This window comes from Chelmon rostratus, chromosome 5 (assembly GCF_017976325.1).
Source record: "Chelmon rostratus isolate fCheRos1 chromosome 5, fCheRos1.pri, whole genome shotgun sequence".
Taxonomy (NCBI): Eukaryota; Metazoa; Chordata; class Actinopteri; order Chaetodontiformes; family Chaetodontidae; genus Chelmon; species Chelmon rostratus.
Window position 1 is genome coordinate 21,640,010 of NC_055662.1, and position 17,772 is coordinate 21,657,781.

General features: G+C 41.5%; 3 protein-coding genes across 5 annotated transcripts; 2 read left to right on the forward strand and 1 right to left on the reverse strand.

Annotated features, from left to right (window-relative positions):
* The first annotated feature begins 142 nt into the window (after positions 1–142).
* Positions 143–3,533, forward strand: LOC121607098 (D-amino-acid oxidase-like). The gene is made up of 10 exons (XM_041937775.1): positions 143–336; positions 429–543; positions 921–997; positions 1,250–1,315; positions 1,968–2,022; positions 2,220–2,324; positions 2,418–2,500; positions 2,771–2,888; positions 3,220–3,318; positions 3,401–3,533. The coding sequence occupies exons 1-10, from the start codon at positions 143–145 to the stop codon at positions 3,524–3,526; spliced, it is 1,038 nt and encodes a 345-aa protein (XP_041793709.1). The 3' UTR covers positions 3,527–3,533.
* A 1,735-nt stretch (positions 3,534–5,268) lies between these two features.
* svopa (SV2 related protein a) lies at positions 5,269–10,654 on the reverse strand. The gene is made up of 16 exons (XM_041937587.1): positions 10,620–10,654; positions 9,286–9,443; positions 8,838–8,923; positions 8,637–8,735; positions 8,056–8,127; positions 7,728–7,852; positions 7,576–7,639; positions 7,345–7,470; positions 7,118–7,246; positions 6,935–7,008; positions 6,699–6,775; positions 6,341–6,445; positions 5,959–6,070; positions 5,794–5,875; positions 5,565–5,654; positions 5,269–5,481 (listed from the first exon to the last, which is right to left on the reverse strand). The coding sequence occupies exons 1-16, from the start codon at positions 10,652–10,654 to the stop codon at positions 5,269–5,271; spliced, it is 1,647 nt and encodes a 548-aa protein (XP_041793521.1).
* A 1,350-nt stretch (positions 10,655–12,004) lies between these two features.
* Positions 12,005–17,749, forward strand: usp30 (ubiquitin specific peptidase 30). Of its 3 annotated transcripts, none has more exons than XM_041937405.1 (13): positions 12,005–12,095; positions 13,096–13,205; positions 13,297–13,470; positions 13,562–13,665; positions 13,781–13,879; positions 14,346–14,391; positions 14,476–14,570; positions 14,675–14,734; positions 14,850–14,936; positions 15,152–15,232; positions 15,328–15,550; positions 15,677–15,788; positions 16,391–17,749. In XM_041937405.1, the coding sequence occupies exons 1-13, from the start codon at positions 12,025–12,027 to the stop codon at positions 16,641–16,643; spliced, it is 1,515 nt and encodes a 504-aa protein (XP_041793339.1). In that variant the 5' UTR covers positions 12,005–12,024; the 3' UTR covers positions 16,644–17,749. The 3 variants fall into 3 exon arrangements, with proteins under 3 accessions (XP_041793339.1, XP_041793340.1, XP_041793341.1); XM_041937406.1 differs by having other exon boundaries at positions 15,680–15,788; XM_041937407.1 differs by lacking the exon at positions 12,005–12,095 and adding an exon at positions 12,150–12,376.
* Positions 17,750–17,772: the final 23 nt, after the last annotated feature.

Genomic DNA, 17,772 nt, shown 5'->3' on the forward strand with positions numbered 1-17,772 from the left:
TCTAACCCATTATCCAATCACATCCAAGTGTATTAGAGTACAATGCAGTAGAGATCCAGATAGTCATTTTGGTCTGTTTACATACTGGATGCCTCTGTGGGTGAGTAAGTCTCCAGGTAAATGTGTTCATGTTAATTCAGAGATGCGGGTGGCAGTGATTGGAGCCGGAGTCATCGGCCTGTCCACAGCTCAGAGCGTCTATGAGAATTATCAATCCATTGTCAGTCCGCTGACCATTGAGGTGTATGCCGACCGTTTCACTCCACTGACCACCAGTGATGGAGCTGCTGGCTTCTGGCAACCATATCTGTACGATAAGGGAAATGTCCAGGAGACGTATGTGCTTTCTGTTTCACCCTCTTTTGATTCTTCATTTTACCTTTAAAAAGTGGCCTGTTTTTTTATGCTGCATTTGTCCTCACATTTAGAAAATGGAATAAAGAGACATTTGACTACTTGCTGAGCTCCCTCAGTTCGCCAGAGTGTGTAAAAATGGGTATATTCCTTCAGTCTGGCTACAATCTCTTCACTGAACCAACACCAGTGAGTAGTGCTTTGATCTTACCTCAAAATAAGATTTGACCTTGTTTAGGAATCCTTTTACAACCAAGAGCAAAGGCAATGTGCAGCTGAAAGCATAGATTTAGTTAAACTGTAAACTCAGATAACTCATTCACATAGTTATCACATACAAGTGCAATATCTGCTATAAACAAAGTCCATTAGTATTCAGCCTGACTGACTGTAGAGCTCTGTTCAGCTGCACAAAGCTGAGTGCCAGCGATGATTGGAAAACAATAAGAGGGAGGCCTCACCAGGGGCTGGACTAAACTCAGACTCAGGGGGTTAGCAGTCAGCCAAGACATGCTTAGAACACACATGATTTGATCTCATACTGAGCAACTTGTTTCTGAATGCAGGATCCCTCATTTAAAGATGCTGTCCTGGGCTTCAGACATCTCACAGAGAGAGAACTGAAGATATTCCCGGGATACAAGTAGGTTCCATCACTGAAACTGCTCTAAAAGCAAAACACTGAAAGAACATGAAGCAGAGCTGCTAATCGTTAGTTAGGTAGTTACCTGTTTTCATGTCACGGCCAACATTTGATGTGCGATTACAGGACACTGTATCAAACATTACCAATGCAGCAAGGCATCTTCAAATAACAATAATATAACAATATATACATCTACAAAATGCACTGTGCCACCAGCTCTAACACATGTGTCTCTTCTGAAATGTCCAGTTATGGGTGGTTCAACACTGCTCTCATGGTGGAAGGTAAAACATACTTACCTTGGCTGACGGATTGGTGAGTGATTAACTTCTCTCTTAAGTCTCTTTTCCAATGTTTTATCAGTTTTTCCCCACTGTGTTTAACTCAGTTCATTCTGGTGTAGCACCTGTTTGCACCATCATTTATTACCCAATAAAAAGATGAAATGGCCCGACTGAAAGTGCTGGCTGTGCATAAGACTGACATGCCACTGTCATAACCGTAACATGACACATGTCTTGAACATAAAGGAATCTTTATGAATGTTTATGAATATTTTCAATAAGCGTCATTCGGTCAATTATCCCTAACTCCCATTAAAAATGACCCAACTGAACGAATGACACTTAATAAAAGCAGTCATAAACATTCATGAAGACTCGAGTTATAAAGTGGTGCATCAATCACTAACTGAGAGCTGACTACTTGCATTTATTATGCAGACATGGACAAAGGTAAATTTAGAGAGCTGCCAGATGGGAATGACCTGTTAAATGTCTGAAATGTGTCCTTAATGTTTCCATCTGATGCGCTAGATTGTCCTCAACATGCAAGACCCAATGCTGTGCAATGCAGAGTAAATAAGTGAATGACTGCAGGCACAGCCTACCAGATGATATGTTGTTGAGCTTATGTTGTTTGGATTTTTCTAGGGTTCATAATTCATCTGGTTTTGTGTTATTCTCAGGTTGCAAAAAAGGGGTGTGAAATTTTACCACAGGAAGATAGAGTCCTTCAAGGAGGTTTGTGGAGGCTTTTCTATATTATAGTTGCATATATATTTTTCATTATGTTATTTTATTTTATTTTGGATTTCAGGAATTCTTTTTTATACCAAGTTTGTAATAGTGTAACATCCAAAATATTATGTTTTCTTATTTACTTTAAGAGAGACTCAGAAAATGTTATTGCTTGTCGTATTTGTTTGTCCTGTTCTTAGCTGGCAGAAACAGGAGCAGACGTGATAATAAACTGCACGGGGATGAGATCAGGAGAGCTCCAGCCGGACCCAGAGCTCACGCCAGGCCGTGGTCAGATAGTGAAGGTGAGAGAGAACAGCTTCAGCTCTCTGTAGTTTATATAACCAAGGACCATGGGATGAGTGGTCAAACCTTATTACTGTTCCTTTGTTTTTCAGGTGGATGCTCCGTGGCTCAAGCATTGGATCCTTACCCACGATTTAAGAGCAGGAACCTACAATTCGCCGTATATCATTCCAGGGTAGATCCAAAACACTTCTGAACACTGAGCTTAAGGAGCAGACAGCTCCTTCTCTGTGCTGTGGTACTTCTGGATTTACAGTATCCTACACAAAATGCATGTGCAGTTTTAGTTTCTTTATTGTCATTATTTCAGCTGCCCTTTATGAAATTCAGCCAGTTTCATTCCTGTGTTAGTCGCAGTGGTCGTACTGTGCTGTCCAGTTTCAAGATGCTGCTTTCAGTCAGGGCACTTGTGATTTGGGATTACAGTGTTCATATGTGTCTGCAGGAGTCGTCTCGTGACCGTCGGCGGGATTTTCCAGTTAGGAAACTGGAGTGAAGAGAACAACTCCACCGACCATAAGAAAATCTGGGACGACGCTTGCCAACTCGAGCCAAGTCTCAAGGTGAGATGGTATCGAAATGTTTGTCTAAGAGGCCATAAAAAGACTTTCTGTCTCATCTGTAATAAAATATTTACAATGAGTCTTCTGTAGTGCTAAAGTATTTAACACGTATCTATATTTAGAATGCTTATTCTGTAATTCAGTCCTCAAACAAACATATTAGAGACAAGGAGCAATTTGGTGGCAAGTCACCCCAAATACAACCCACTGGATTAGACTAAACAAAGAAACTGTAAGGTGATGATTATTCTACTTGACATTATTTTTTTTATTCAGAAAAATGTCAAGCTTGAGAAGGATGACTGTATGTGTTGTTTGTCTCTAACCTCAGCATGCCAGGATAGTGGAGGACTGGTCCGGCCTCAGGCCTGTTCGCAGCAAAGTCAGACTGGAGAGGGAGACGATACAGTCTGGTGCAACTAAGATAGAGGTAAACTTTAATATCCAAGCAGCACTTTAAATATTAATTTTGGTCATTCAGAATATTCTCAAATATCCCGGCTCTCATTCAGGTGATACACAACTATGGCCACGGAGGTTACGGACTCACCATTCATCGAGGCTGCGCCCAGGAGGCAGCGAGGCTCTTCGGTCAGATCGTGGAGGAGAAAGGCAAAAGTCCAAAAGCTCGTTTGTAAATTTATCTCTGGCAGTAGTGATTGTCGCTCCTTCATAAGGTTTCAGTGTCAGTGCCTCGTCTCCCATACTGCACAAACTGTTCTTGTTTATTACAAACATTTAAAGCAAACATATATTCAGTATCATACTGCGCATCTTTATGGTCATTTCCATTGTAATGAAATGTAACATGAATGAGATACTCCTGTTGCTATGTAACAAAATCACGCTTACTGTAATGGATAATTTAAAAACGCATTTAAACTATACAAAATGGGCTCATCACACTGTTTAGTAATAAATAAAAACATGAACACACTGTTCTGTTTGAAAGTTTATTTACTATAGTATCATACACATTTACATCCAGTGTGTTGACAAGAATCTGTGCACACAGACACTTAATGCAGCACTATATCTCAAACACTGGCAGGTAAGACTCGGCTTGCCGGAACTGTACTAGTTAATCTTTTAACAAAAAATTGCTCAGTGTGTTACTTACTGTATAGAAGCAGACCGGGCAAAGTCCGTCTCCACATCAGCTTTGTTACAAATGAAAGCAAAGACAACAACTAAACCAGGTATTGATACATTATTTACAGAAAGACAGAATGTAACATCCTGCTAAACGGGTGTGTTTGCACGTGTAGGTCAAGAGATGCAGCATGGGTTGTAGATCGTAACACCATTATACTCGTGTTAATGTCACTTTTTTGTGCAATTCTTACAAACTAGGTGGAGTCAGCTTTGGGTGACGAAAACACTTCAACATAAACTTACATAAGTTTTCTTCAGTCCAGGATCTGTGGACTCGTTCCAGTTTTGCTATAATTATATAACACTGTTGCTGTATGATGTCACTGATGTTATTACGTCTGTCTGACGGAGGCTGCTGTAACTAAAATGACCACATAATGGTCAACACGTGAGGTGGTATTACCTGCCTTTTCCTTGTTTCTACTGCAAAAAGCATCGTCCATGTTGAAATGTGAAATAATGACAGAAGAAAAAATAACATATTTAACACAGGATTTACAAGAGGATGCTCGCAGTATACGAGCCAGTGGCTTCCTGTGCAGTACGGCCTTTCATCTTCAATGAAGCAACTGCAGACCTTATTTAATCTGATGGTTAGTTGATTTGATGAACTGTTCTTCATTCCAGCAATGTACCTTTAATAAAGCTGAGTTAGTGTATTTTAACAGGCAAGTCGTGTGCACAGCATAATGCTCTTTCTTATCTATGCATCTATGGCCATTATGCTAATAGACGCAGCTTTTTCGTATGGTTGAGAGTACGTCTCTCCAACACAAACAGAATAGGTAGTTTTAAGGCTCGTTCAGAAGATGCTATTTTTTAACACTTTTTACCCTCTTTGTTCTTCTTTGTTTCTCTTGATTAGAAAAGCAGGATTCAAATACTTTTTTGAAGTATTTGAATTCGCACTTGTTCGAGAATGCTTCCTGTCATCCACTGTTTATTCTCTCTTGCACTCCTATAGGTAATTTTGACTTTTGCAGTCACCCCATGTGCAGTTATTCAGTGGCAAAATTGTGACAGCGATGGTGGTTGAGGACTATATAATAATAATTTATAATATTGTGCTGCCTGGCTGTCTGAAGCCACTGTGGTACCTAAACTGAAGAGTCTTAGGATGGGACTGGAGGTGGACACAGAAAGCTGGTTGAGCTTTTTTTGTCTCTCCTTGCCTCTTTTCCTCACTGTGGTCACCTCTCTCGGTCGCACTGCAGCCGACGTGTCCTCAGCCCTGGGAGCCGGAGCTGGACTGAGGGATTCTGCCTGAGCCGTGGGAGGGGGCCCGGCCAACCATCTCCTGGCCCCATTCGCGGTGGCTGGACTCCTGCAGGCCTCGGCCTGTTGTCTCAATTGGCAGTGCGCAGGAGGCGATGGCGGCTAGGAGGCAGCAGCAGCAGTAGACGGAGAGAGCCAGGTACACGGAAGACTCCAACATCACCTGCAGGATGAAGCCCGTGGACAAACAAAAATGACCACCTCTTCCTCGTGTTGTATTTAAAAGTGAAAAGTGAAGGGTGTTACCTGCGCAACGAAAGGTGTAATGAGTGCTCCAACTCTGGCCATTCCACTGCTTGTTCCCAGACCTAAAGCCCTGGTCGCTGTTGGGTACACCTGCAGGTTTCAGAAAACACAGGAGACCTGATGTTGGCTCCCATTTGTCTACTGATCTGTCTGTTGTCTATTGATTTGATCTGAGTCTTACTAATAACTGTTTGTGAGCAAAAACCTGCACTCTGGTTAGATATCTCACCTCTGGCGTGTACACATAAGCAGCCTGAAATCCCCCTGCGATGAAAGCTCTGGCGATGAATATCAACACTGTCATGGATGCTCTGCAAACAGAGAAAGCAGAAATGCTGGATAAATGGTGGAGACATAGCTTCCTATTTGACATTCTTACCAGTATCCACCTTACCGCCCAACACAACCGTAGAGGGGAATGATGCACATAGAGAAGATGAAGAAACACAACGCCATGGTCTTCCTCCTTCCCAGTCGATCAATAGCCCACAGTGTCACAAGCAGTCCTGTGTAACAATGCAAGATGAAAAATTCCATGTTTGTAAAATCCTTACCTTTCTGTGTGAATAATTCTCTAAAATGACATAAACAGTAGTAAATCAATGCACCATTCAGCACTAAACCCATAATTACCTTTTACATGCCAATGTTTAGTTATTGAGTAAATATAAAATAATGATCCAGTGGAAATATTTGCTATCATAACTAAAGTTATTGTATATAAATATATATACTGACTGGCTTTGTTAAGACACAGAGAATTAACTGACATGTACCTGGAAATTCAGATAAGGTGGTCCACAGTAGGTCTTTGTAGTCATCAGAGTTCAGATATTTACACTCCAAGCTGCATCGCAGCTCCCTCTTATTACCTTTGGACACTAGAGGGAGGTATAAAGCAACAGAAAACAGAACAGATACATACGCCTGATATCAGCTCCGGCTGTGATGCCTCTGTTGATCTGTACAAAATGCCCTGTTTTGTTTTTAGAAATGTAAACCACAATCATCACCTGGAGGTTCGACACACAAGTCACTGAACTACAATGTCTATTTTATCAGTGTACCAAATGAAAATGAGTGTGTGTCCTTCAGTGTGTGAGGGCGTCTGCTGGTGTTGGATCAGTGACTCACCTCCACATGCACCTCCCTCCTGGAACAGCTCCGTAGTGAGCAGCACCAGCCCGTAGTAAGAGAAGGCGTTTGCAAACCTGAGGAGACACAGGATGAAACAATGGTAGTTCACCAGAGGAGAGAAACACATATTCATGTGTCTATGCACTTGGGGAACATTTTGGAGACTTAGAAGGAAAATAAATCAGTGAGTAATGTCTGAGAATATGACTATGATCGTCATTCACACCACTTACCAAATAAACCACAGCAGAACTGTGGTCCAGCGAAAGTGTGATGAAAATAAGTCTCGAATCTTTCCGCGATCCTCCTAATTAAAAGAACAGAAATTAAAAAAAACTTGAATTTACAACATAGCAGCCCAATAGCTACATGAATAATGTGCAGAGAGTTTGTGCTCTGCAGAAACAGGCTCCTACCTGTCTGGCAGTGATAAGTTTTCCCAGTGGCATTGGTGCTCCGTTCTCTGTAGCAATGCGCTTCAGTGTGGCCAGAGCTTTTTCCTGGTTCCCCGTCAGCACGTCGTATCGAGCGCTCTCTGGTAGCCACTGCTCCCACATCCCCCCAAAAAATGGACGTATAAAGCTGTCATCTGTTATGCTTACATAACTGCGCAGCATTTCAAGACTGATAGCACCATACTCACAAAGCATAGGATGGCAAAGATGAAGAGAGGAATGGTAGAAAGGCCAAGCAGCCATCGCCAGCCCAGAGTGGGCATCACCAGGATTGCTAAGAGCACCTCAAACACAGTGCCCAGTGCCCAAAATATCTGCAAGGCAAAATTAAAATGATACAAAGTCAAGCAAGCAAACAGAGCATTTTGGTGCTGTGCAGCACTAAGTGGATGGCAGATACAGTCGTACAGGGCCCATACCTCAATCAGCAAGATGCATGTGGCTCTAGACTTCATTGGCAGGAATTCAGCATATAGCGTCACCCTTATAATGAGGGACATGTCACAGTTAATCCTAACTCAGATCATTAATTAAAGTGCTTTTATTAGAGAAATAAATGAAGGTTACTCACGACTGTGGGGCTCCTCCGATGCCAAATCCCACCAGCGCACGGAGGACCAGGATCCACCCATAAATAGGCGCAAATGCACTCATCAGGCCATAGAACATGGTCCACAGCACACTCATCTTGAGACCCTGTGTGTGCAAACGATCAAAACATAACGAGCTGCTACATAAATGATGCGACCTGATAAGGCATACAGTGCAGTGTCTGATATTGATCATTTTCTTCCATTCAGGAACCCAAAAGCTAAACTTCTAATGCCTAAAAACTGTCTTACTGGAAACAGAAACATAAATCATCTCCATGTCAAACAGAGGCTTTAATTAGAACTTACTGTCTTTCTGCCGTATTTGTCAGATATGTTTCCCCAAAGAGAAGAGCTGATCATCATCCCGATAAACACTGCCTATGTCGATGAAAAAAAGAACGATAATTGGGCATGTTGCAGCAATTTCACTGCACATATTTGATATGATGCACATCCATTCATGCATGTTCGCAAACTGTAGACAGTGCTGTAGGTCTTTGTTCTGGTGTGAGCCAGTGGAAGTCACTGAATGTGGCATGAATGTGAACAGTGAATGTTGCATTGATTACATCTCAGTTAAAAGTGTCTTTAAAAAATATGCACTGTTTAAGATCTCTCTATGCAATAAAATCGACTGTAGCTCCTCTGTTCTTTTATATTATACTCTGAAAAGTAAATATGCTTTAGAAAGTCATTCAAATCAAAATATATCAACACATATCTAGTAACATGAAACCATTAGGGGTCCAATTGTTTCCCACATGGTTGTCACTGTTCAATACAAGTATTTATTTCAAAACAATCCCTAAACACTTAATCAATACCTATCAGGACAGTCATATAGCACTGCAAGCAAGAGCACTTTGCAGACATTAGAGAGCCATTACCGATGTTAGCAGGGCCACCTCGAGGCTGGGGAGTCTCCACTCACAGTGGAGCTGTGGGGCCAAGATGCTGAGGATCATCATCTCCATAGCATCGGCCATCTGAGCAAACAGAAGCACACAAGGGGCGCACATTTTATCGACTGAAAGAATGCACACACCTACACAGTGTCTGGCGTATTTTCAGTGAAGAGCAGTTCTCACCCAGGACAGACCAGTGAGGATGGAGAGTTTCCACTGGAATGTCCCAAAGCCTATGGCCTCTACGGCATCTTCCACCATGAACGTGTCTGAAGGAATGAGCAATGTGGAAATATTTCAATTAGCAGGCATGAACCTTCTCTGAGAGGGGGTCTAAGAGCTTTTATAAGGAACTGAAGTTGCACGGCTGAGGATGAGGGCATGGGGTGTTATGGGTGATTTGTGTTGATTTCTTACAAACAGGTTAGGCCTGTGATCTAACAAGCTGTTGTTTCCTCTCACCTCTAACCGCTTCTGATGATTTAAAGTTAAATCAAGAGCTTCGAACAGCAAATACACCTCCAGAGAAACAGTTCTCTCAGACAAGATTATTTTTGTGATTGAATGTTCACTTCATGTTTCTTTGGAGAGGAAGGAGTCAGGGAAGGAATGGAGCCCTGTCATACTGTACCATCAGTCGGATTAGCAAACTCCCGAGGAACTGGAGCTCCATCTGCAAGTGCCACAGACTCCAGGTCAGTCTGCTCTGCAATCTTGACTACCTGTTCTCTATTCTCGCCATCATCCTCGGAGCGTGTGCTCTCACCTGTGCGACGGAAGCGGACAACACTACAAAGAAAAAGGAATGCACTTTTTAAAGCCCAGACAGACCAACATCTCTACAACATATCTGATCAGGGGAGTTTCAGAAGAGTAGTGCCAGGGCAAAGATAAGAGTCAGAGGCTGCTGCTGAGCTTTTTCAGGCTGTGATTCTGTGAACGGGTGGTAATATCAACCTGTGGGTGAACCATGTCAGGGCAACTGGCAGCTCTGCACACTGCTCTTTACTGCTTGGCAAGCTTATAAAACCTATACACCCAGATATACGCCTGCGTTCTACAGATGGAAGGTATAATCTTCACCCTCATGTAGATATTAGATGGTTCATTAAGGATGAAACACTCTAAGAGAACTTGGAGAGCGCCCGTGATGCCTTAATCACTGTAATTACATAACATAGCCTACTTTCAGCGGTAAGTATCAGTGCTGCAGATGAGTTTGTGAGATGTCCAGCCACTAATTTTCAAGCTCTCTGAAAAGAAATGCATGCAAGTGAATATATAGCAATGCTGAAACAACCTCTTGAAAAAACAGTTTTAATCATTTTCTTTTACTAACTGCAATAGATTTGTGTGCTTATTCCAAATCCATAATTTCTACTGTTTGAATTGCAAAATGTTGGATGTCTTTGAATCCGTGTGTCATTATATCTTTATGTAATTCTCGCAAGCGAAGTACATGTGATTATTTTCCTGTGTGTCTTTGAGAAATGCTCCTCATGAGGGTTCAGGCTACAGACTTGTGTGCGCCAGCCTATTTAGCTTGATGTATGCACAGCGGGGCTGAAATAAATCAGATTAGGTACTGAGTCATGACAGCCAACACAACTAGGCTACAAGTTAAGACAGAAACTGATCAGCTCGGAAATCACGGCAAACCTGCTTCCCATGAATAAATAAAACCAAAATAGTCTCAGGAAAATGCTACGAGTGTAAACAAACTGCGGTGCCCGAGCACGCTAAGTTGTTTTAATTTTCTGCTTAATCCTGCAGCATTTAACTGGAGCCCTGTTGTTAGATGACTGCTGCTTTTAAGGAATGTCACGCTATTTGTGGTCCGGCGAGCTAATCAAACAAACACGATGCGAGGCTGCCAGAAGGCGACGCGTCGGCCGAACATGCTGTGACGCCTGAAAACAGACCGAAGCAAAACCAAACGTCATCTCCAGACTGTGGTCTACTCACGGCAGCTGTCTCAGTTGGAACAGATCATCGTCCATTTTGGTGTTTACTGACTGACGCTCCGTTTGGCCTCATCGCCGTTTACAATCACGACGAGCAGCGATTTCAGCACCGAGGAGAGCGACCCGCTCCGGGTGTCCGCCGACAGCCAATGAGGAGCCGCCGTGCGCCAGTCACAGCACGAGACACAGAGAGAGGGAGAGTGGATAGGACGAGCTGAGGAGGATCAGACACTAACTGACTGCTGATCACTGTGGTCCCACACATGACTGATCAATACACACCGGTGTGGGCTGGTTTACTGTCTGACCAGGTTAAACCTGAGCCTAGGTGATGCAAATAAGGTGCAATCTTATTTTAGTATTATATTTATGAACACCTCCAGCCCAGTCCTGTCGGCATCATGTGTGCTATGCATAACTAGATTTGAGCTGATCGATAAAATCTAAATTACTTATTTCTTATTAAAGCTACAAGTTGGGTGTAGCACCTTTGAAACACAGAGGGAATTCAAAGTTCGTTATGTATCGTAAGAGAAGTGCATAAGAGCAACATTGTTTAAAAAATCAATCAAGTGAGACAAAATTAAATCAGATAAATAAGATTAACGGAATACAAACAGACAAAAATAATAGACCAAACATAATATATTCTGATGTGAATAGGCAACTGTGAACCAAAATTCAGAAAATCATCTTTGAAAAAATGTATTATTGCTATAAAGATTTAAAAAACAATGGTAATAAAATTAAATCTGTTCATCCTCATGTTTTGGCCTACTGTTTTTCTGCTACTAGGCAGTAAAATATGACCACAATATATTCTGCTGTTTTTTCACTTTTTTTTGAAAATGTGTTAAAACATTAAAACAAATAAAAGAAAAACAAAACAAATAATCAAGACAGCAAATAATTAAAAGGAAGTAGTAAGATTTAGAAGTATTAAATGAACAAATTTTCGGTGTTAGAGAGATAAAGCTTTGATAACCTTTTTGGTTGATACAAGATTCAGAAGTTATATTAAAATGTATTTAAGAAAAGAGGTGAAGGGGTTTGTGTCCAGAAAAAGAATAAAACATGTTTATTTGTGAGCATTTCAAACAGCACTTTTTATAGCAGATAATATTGATTAATTTAGACATATCTTGACATTTTTTTATTTAGTGAGAGCAAAACCAAAATAAATGTAGCAGTGTTTCAGACCCTGCTTTAAAAGGGGAACAACAAGCGTCAACACTGTTTAACTTCGCTTGACAAGGTTTTAGCTGAATATAATACACGTGACTTCAGAAATGTACGCAACAAACATTTGTCGGTCGGAGTGTAAATAGGGAACACATCGGTACGCTCCTCCGTGGGTCCGTCCTGAAACACGGCACCAATGACGGGAGTTCCGTAATGAAAGCAGGATGTTGTGGTGCAGACCAGAAAGCTCTGATAAGCTTATTGGGGAGTTCCTTGGCACTGGACCCGTAGTCAGGTAAAACCTCCCCCTGGCAAACAACAAGTAAAGCTTATTTAGTGCACTGGGACTGAAGCAAAATGCGGGTCACGACGTCGCCGTTAGTTGGACACAGAAGTCTAACGTGCGCAGACGGGAGGGCAGACAGACACGGAGTCCGTTTTAACGTTACAGTTACAAAAAACGAACGAAGATACGCGGCAATGATAGATTTTACTTATATTTCAAGGTAACATCTTGGATATATATTAATGGGGGCGACATAGCACGCCGAGGGCAGCTTCACCTCTGTGCTGTCGGTAAGTTAGCCGAATCGCTAAAGCTAGCCCCTCTACTGTATGCTAATGGTAATATGAGCTGGTTCGTGGTGACACATCGGTGAGGTGGGGGTGGTTAGTCAGTAACTATCTAATGTCGCTCAGAGGCTCCTAAATAACGTAACTAACAAAATACCTTACATTTCCAAACGTGTTTACTTTGGCATTAGAAAACCAGGCCAACTTGGAAGAGGCTTTGCTTGATCTGAAGTCAAGTCTGTTTTTACCTCAGATAAACGGCTCAGATGAATCGCATTATTAATGCATTTAGTTTGCATTAGTTGACGCGTTGTTTTGTCTGGGTCTTAAGAGGAAAGAACATGCAATTACAATACCTTGAGGATGAAAACGTGATCATAAAGGTTCCTATAATCCGTTCCTAACTCCCAGGTCAGATGTAGGGGATGTAACACAAAAAAGTCAGCTTTTTTGTTGCATGCCAATTGCCAATAACTTTCTGTTGAGTACTAGTGATTTTGTTGCAGATCTTGACCATCTTGGTTAGAGCACACTTTTTCTGTTTGACAGTTAGGGAAGCAAACCAGCAGATATGAGAAAACATAAACTCAATAAATGATCCTTAAAACAGTGACAACAGGAATCATCTTCTGCACACTGCTTCTCCTTTTGTTGTTTCCCGTCTTTTCTCTTTTAACGCTTCGATCCGCAGTCATCCATTGTGCATCATGTTGTCTTTTCAGAAACAAGATGATAAAAAACTGGGGTGTCATTGGTGGGATAGCTGCTGCGATTGCAGCCGGAGTTTACGTTTTGTGGGGCCCAATTACAGAGAGAAAGAAGAGAAAGAGAGGTAAGAATCAGTCTGACAGTGCGATACACAGGTTATATGTAGGGCACTGGTTGTTAAACAGTAACTCACAATGACTTGTGTTTTCTTTTAGGTATGGTTCCTGGTCTGTTGAACTTAGGCAACACCTGCTTCCTAAACTCGTTGCTTCAGGGTTTAGCAGCATGTCCGTCCTTCATCACATGGCTGGAGAAGTTTTCAGGTTCCCCCACAATCCAGTCATGTAAAGACAACCAGCTGTCCATGACACTGCTTCAACTTCTCAAAGGTATATGAATATATGTCTCTAGAGTCTAGTGGACATACAGTTTTCCTCCATATTTTTGTCATGGACGATATCTCTGTTTCTGCACTGACAGCTCTGTCCAGTGATGAACCTAGGGAGGAAGATGTACTTGATGCCGGATGCCTCCTGGATGTTCTCAGACTTTACCGGTGGCACATCAGTTCATTTGAAGAGCAGGTTAGTCAATAATGCTTTTAAGTGGTATTTTTTATATATCTCTATTTAATGTAAGGTGCAGTTATTTATTAAAATCTTACCAATTGTCTGTTTGTGTTGGTTTATCTCCTCTCAGGATGCACATGAACTTTTTCATGTCCTTACATCTTCTCTGGAGGAGGAGCGGGATCGTCAACCCAAAGTCACTCACTTTTTTGACATGCAGTCCCTGGAGGCAAGTTATCATCACCCTGCTCGCTTTTCTCTAAAACTGCCACTAAGGATGTGCGCCATAAGTCGACTAGTCCGTTAAAACTTTGCTACCCTCGCTAGTCGATACCAAAAATACTAGTCGGTTACACATATTATTATTTTATTGATTTTATTTACACATGTTCATAATGCGACCACAAAGAGCAACACATTTCCACAGCATTTAAAATGCAATTTGGCTATTGAAGAAAGTGTTAAACTGGAATATATGCAATATTTTTTCAGACACTGCTTAACCATTAATTCAACCGTTTTCTGGGTATTTTCCTATTTTAGACTTATTGACTAGCCTGTGTTTAAACGTCAGTGAAAGAAGAAGACAGACATATGTCTCCTGCATGCCAATGACTCCAGTTTGCTCTGAAGTTCAGTTCAGCAAGCACATGTGGTACTTCACTCTCAATTATTCTCTGTTTGTTTTATACCAGAGTCTCCCTGATCAAGATGAGAAAACTATGACCTGCAGAAGTCGAGGTAAGGAGACATAGAATTATGGAGCATAGAATATCAAACCACAAAGGAAAGTTTTTTCATCTGTATTCATTTCACACTATGTAGCCCCTCTTCATCCAATACCGAGTCCTTGGAAGTTTCAGCATCCTTTTCATGGTCGTTTAACAAGCAACATGTCCTGCAAGCGCTGCGAACAACAAGTGAGTTTGTTTTTTTGCCAAGGAAGTGAATGACAAGTTAGCTTGTGTTATTTGACTTTTCACTTTCTCAAGGCGATTTATACCTCTGCTTTGCTTTTGTTTAGAGTCCGGTGCGGTATGACTCATTTGAGAGCCTCTCCCTGTCCATCCCTTTACCTCAGTGGGTGAGCAACAATGCCAAGAAAACATGGCAATTAAAAGTTATTATATTATCACTACTCAATGAAACTTTTTGTTGTTCTATTTGTCATAACTTGAGATACCTGCGTTTGTCCTCAGGGTCGACCTATGTCTCTAGATCAGTGTCTTCAGCATTTCATCTCCTCAGAAACCATCAAAGAAGTGGAGTGTGAAAACTGCACCAAGGTACAGTTGCTGCAGTATCAGTGTCTTGCCAAATTCTGTCATCATTTTGTTAATATGTAATTCAGTGAAAACAAACCATAGACAGGAAACGCTGGTGAGAGAACTAGTATCAAGGGGCTTCCATTTATATTCATCTTACGCCAGAGAGGCCTGCGTGTTTCTTTACAAAGAAATTCTGATTTTGTTTCATGTCTGTTTTGAAATTCTCTCCTCAGCTTCAACAAGGGACCACAGTAAATGGGCAAGTTCTGGAAAGTCAGAGGACAACATTTGTTAAACAACTAAAACTGGGAAAGGTAACTGCTGTCTCTGTTTATTTATCATGTCAGTATCAGCTAAATATCAGTAGCCTGAAATCATATATATATCTAAGTTTTCCTCCCTCCGCTAGCTCCCCCAGTGCCTCTGCATCCATTTACAAAGACTGACGTGGTCCAGTGAAGGAACCCCCATCAAAAGACAAGAGCACGTGCAGTTTGCAGAGTATCTGTCAATGGACCGCTACAAACACAATGCTTCCACACAGAGAAGTCAGCGGGTCAGATGTGCTCCAAGTCCCATAAGGGCAGAAAATTTAGATGATTCCATGGAAAAGCCGACTGCTAATGGCACTGGTACGCAGGATTTATAATTCAGTCATATTCTGTTTCACATTTGCAGGATTTTTTAACTCAGTCATATTCTGTTTCACATTCAGTTTGTTTTTTGTCATTATACAGTTGTTATGTTTGGTTTTCCAGAAGCAGAACATCGTAACAACAACAACAAACCTTTTTCCAATGGAACCTGTTCGTCTGTATTTCTTCACTCGCCAGGTTTGAACCCACAGCTCGGCCTCCAATATGACTACAGGTAAACTTAATACCAAGATACAACAATACAGAGATCTCATGCATATCAAGCTATTCAGTGTTGCGGTGGTAACCGAAGGCCTTTTCAGACATGGAATACGTACCATTGCTGGCGTTGTCTATCTGTTCAAGTGCAGATGGTTGCATACAAGGCTCGAGGGGTGACTGAATGGTTCTATTAACACTCCAAAGCAAATTAACATTGTGGCTGTGATAACATTACATTAACAAATGCTGCATTTTACTTCACATGCTTAAGCGAAAACTTATTGTGGCTGACTTCTCTTTGCTAACTGCTAATTGCTAACACTGCAAACAGCAACTTACAGCAACGCCAGAGGGTCAAAACTCAAACTCAAAATTCCAGCAAGTTAAAAAAATACAGCTAAATGATGCACCTTACTTCAAAACGTACATATATTTTATTCCTTTGTTCTGTTGTACATTTTATTTACCACGTTTATATACAGTCTAGGGTTTTGAAAGTTAAAATTCAGTTTCATGGAAGAAGGACGTCTGAAAAATTGCAATAAATCTTCATTCAAATTGCAATACTTAAGAATTACAATACATGTATTTTGATCATAGTGTCTTTCCTTCCAGTTCCACAGAGTACCTTTTCCAGCTCACAGCTGTGCTGGTTCACCACGGTGACATGCACTCAGGACATTTCGTCACATACCGCCGCAGCCCCTCCTCACCTCGCAGCACTTCGCCCTTCAGCTCCCAGTGGCTGTGGGTGTCGGACGACTCGGTACGAAAAGCCAGCCTGCACGAGGTGCTGTCTTCCAACGCTTACATGCTGTTCTACGAGAGAGTTCGAAGACTGAACCTCGCTCTGCGCTTAGAGGAGTAACCAGAGGCTTACAGCCCGATCGACTTCTGCCTTTCCAGACAGGCCGTCTCAGCTGAATGTGCCAGTTACAGCGCGGTTACCGACAGGTGGATTATGACTTTGTGACAATGAGACCAGAGTGTTGTGTAGAGTTAACTTTGCATCATGGATCACAGCAACATGTTGAAGGTCGTTGTATGATGTGTTCTGATGTTAAAATCCACGAGTGGACACTGTCTCTGATCCGGAGTAGGAGGCTCTCAAACCCAAAGATTATGGACCTGCAGGATCTTTAGTCATCCAATTTTGATCATGTAAACTACTTTCCTTTGACACGCGTAACAATTTCTGTTGTGTAACATGTTGGCTTCAATGGGACAAAACAGCAGGAACACCTGACAGTATAGTATAGTAATATTGTTGAGGCTGTCAGAGGTGCTGACTCAGTTCTGAGGCAATATGTGTGAAGGTGTTCTTGTTATTTTGTCCACTGCCTGTACATTACAGACGCAGACAGAAGTAGCTGATTAGGAATTCTCGGAGATGTTACTTAGAGGTTGTTACATATTATGAAAAGTCAAATAGGTAGAATTTTTCCTTTACTCTGGTTCTCTATCGTCTAATCTGCCTAATCAGCCCCAGCAGTGTCCCTAGACTGTATTGGAAATACTGTTTCAATTGACATTGTGCAAAAGCTGTTGAATTTGATATTTTTCTATTTTTCCAATAATCCTTACACTGATTTGCAGAGCTGCACAGTTGAGGTCAAAGTGCCATGTTGTCTTTTAACACATGAGGCCATGTGTGTTACAACTAATGTGAACATACGATATGATGCATCAGAGCCATTTGGCGTGGTGTTGATGTGTAACAGATTTATAGTGATCTGCTCTCAGTTCATAAAGCCACAGTATGACTGCAGGTTTTAGGACAAGTTATCCTGAATATTTTTCATTCTGTGTAACTGATAACTGCCGTTTTGCTCCTACCAAACCAACTAAGTCACCTTGAGAAATCTGGCCTGGTGCAAAACTCCTTGTTAATGTTTCCAATTTGCACTAATGTATATTCATGTGAGACTGTGTGTATTTGTGTGAAATCTGTAAAGGTGATTGTTTTCAGGTATTAAAAAAATAAAGCAAATATACAC

Excerpts from the sequence above, each read along its gene's own strand:
- LOC121607098 (XM_041937775.1), top strand. The coding sequence starts at position 143 with ATGCGGGTGGCAGTGATTGGAGCCGGAGTCATCGGCCTGTCCACAGCT. Across the intron at positions 998-1,249 it reads AAGATATTCCCGGGATACAA|TTATGGGTGGTTCAACACTG; the intron begins GTAGGTTCCATC and ends TGAAATGTCCAG. Across the intron at positions 2,023-2,219 it reads AGATAGAGTCCTTCAAGGAG|CTGGCAGAAACAGGAGCAGA; the intron begins GTTTGTGGAGGC and ends TCCTGTTCTTAG.
- usp30 (XM_041937405.1), top strand. The coding sequence starts at position 12,025 with ATGTTGTGGTGCAGACCAGAAAGCTCTGATAAGCTTATTGGGGAGTTC. Across the intron at positions 13,880-14,345 it reads TTGACATGCAGTCCCTGGAG|AGTCTCCCTGATCAAGATGA; the intron begins GCAAGTTATCAT and ends GTTTTATACCAG. Across the intron at positions 15,233-15,327 it reads AACAACTAAAACTGGGAAAG|CTCCCCCAGTGCCTCTGCAT; the intron begins GTAACTGCTGTC and ends TCCCTCCGCTAG.
- svopa (XM_041937587.1), bottom strand. The coding sequence starts at position 10,654 with ATGGACGATGATCTGTTCCAACTGAGACAGCTGCC. Across the intron at positions 7,853-8,055 it reads ACAAATACGGCAGAAAGACA|GGTCTCAAGATGAGTGTGCT; the intron begins GTAAGTTCTAAT and ends TTGCACACACAG. Across the intron at positions 5,876-5,958 it reads CTCTACGGTTGTGTTGGGCG|AGCATCCATGACAGTGTTGA; the intron begins GTAAGGTGGATA and ends CTCTGTTTGCAG.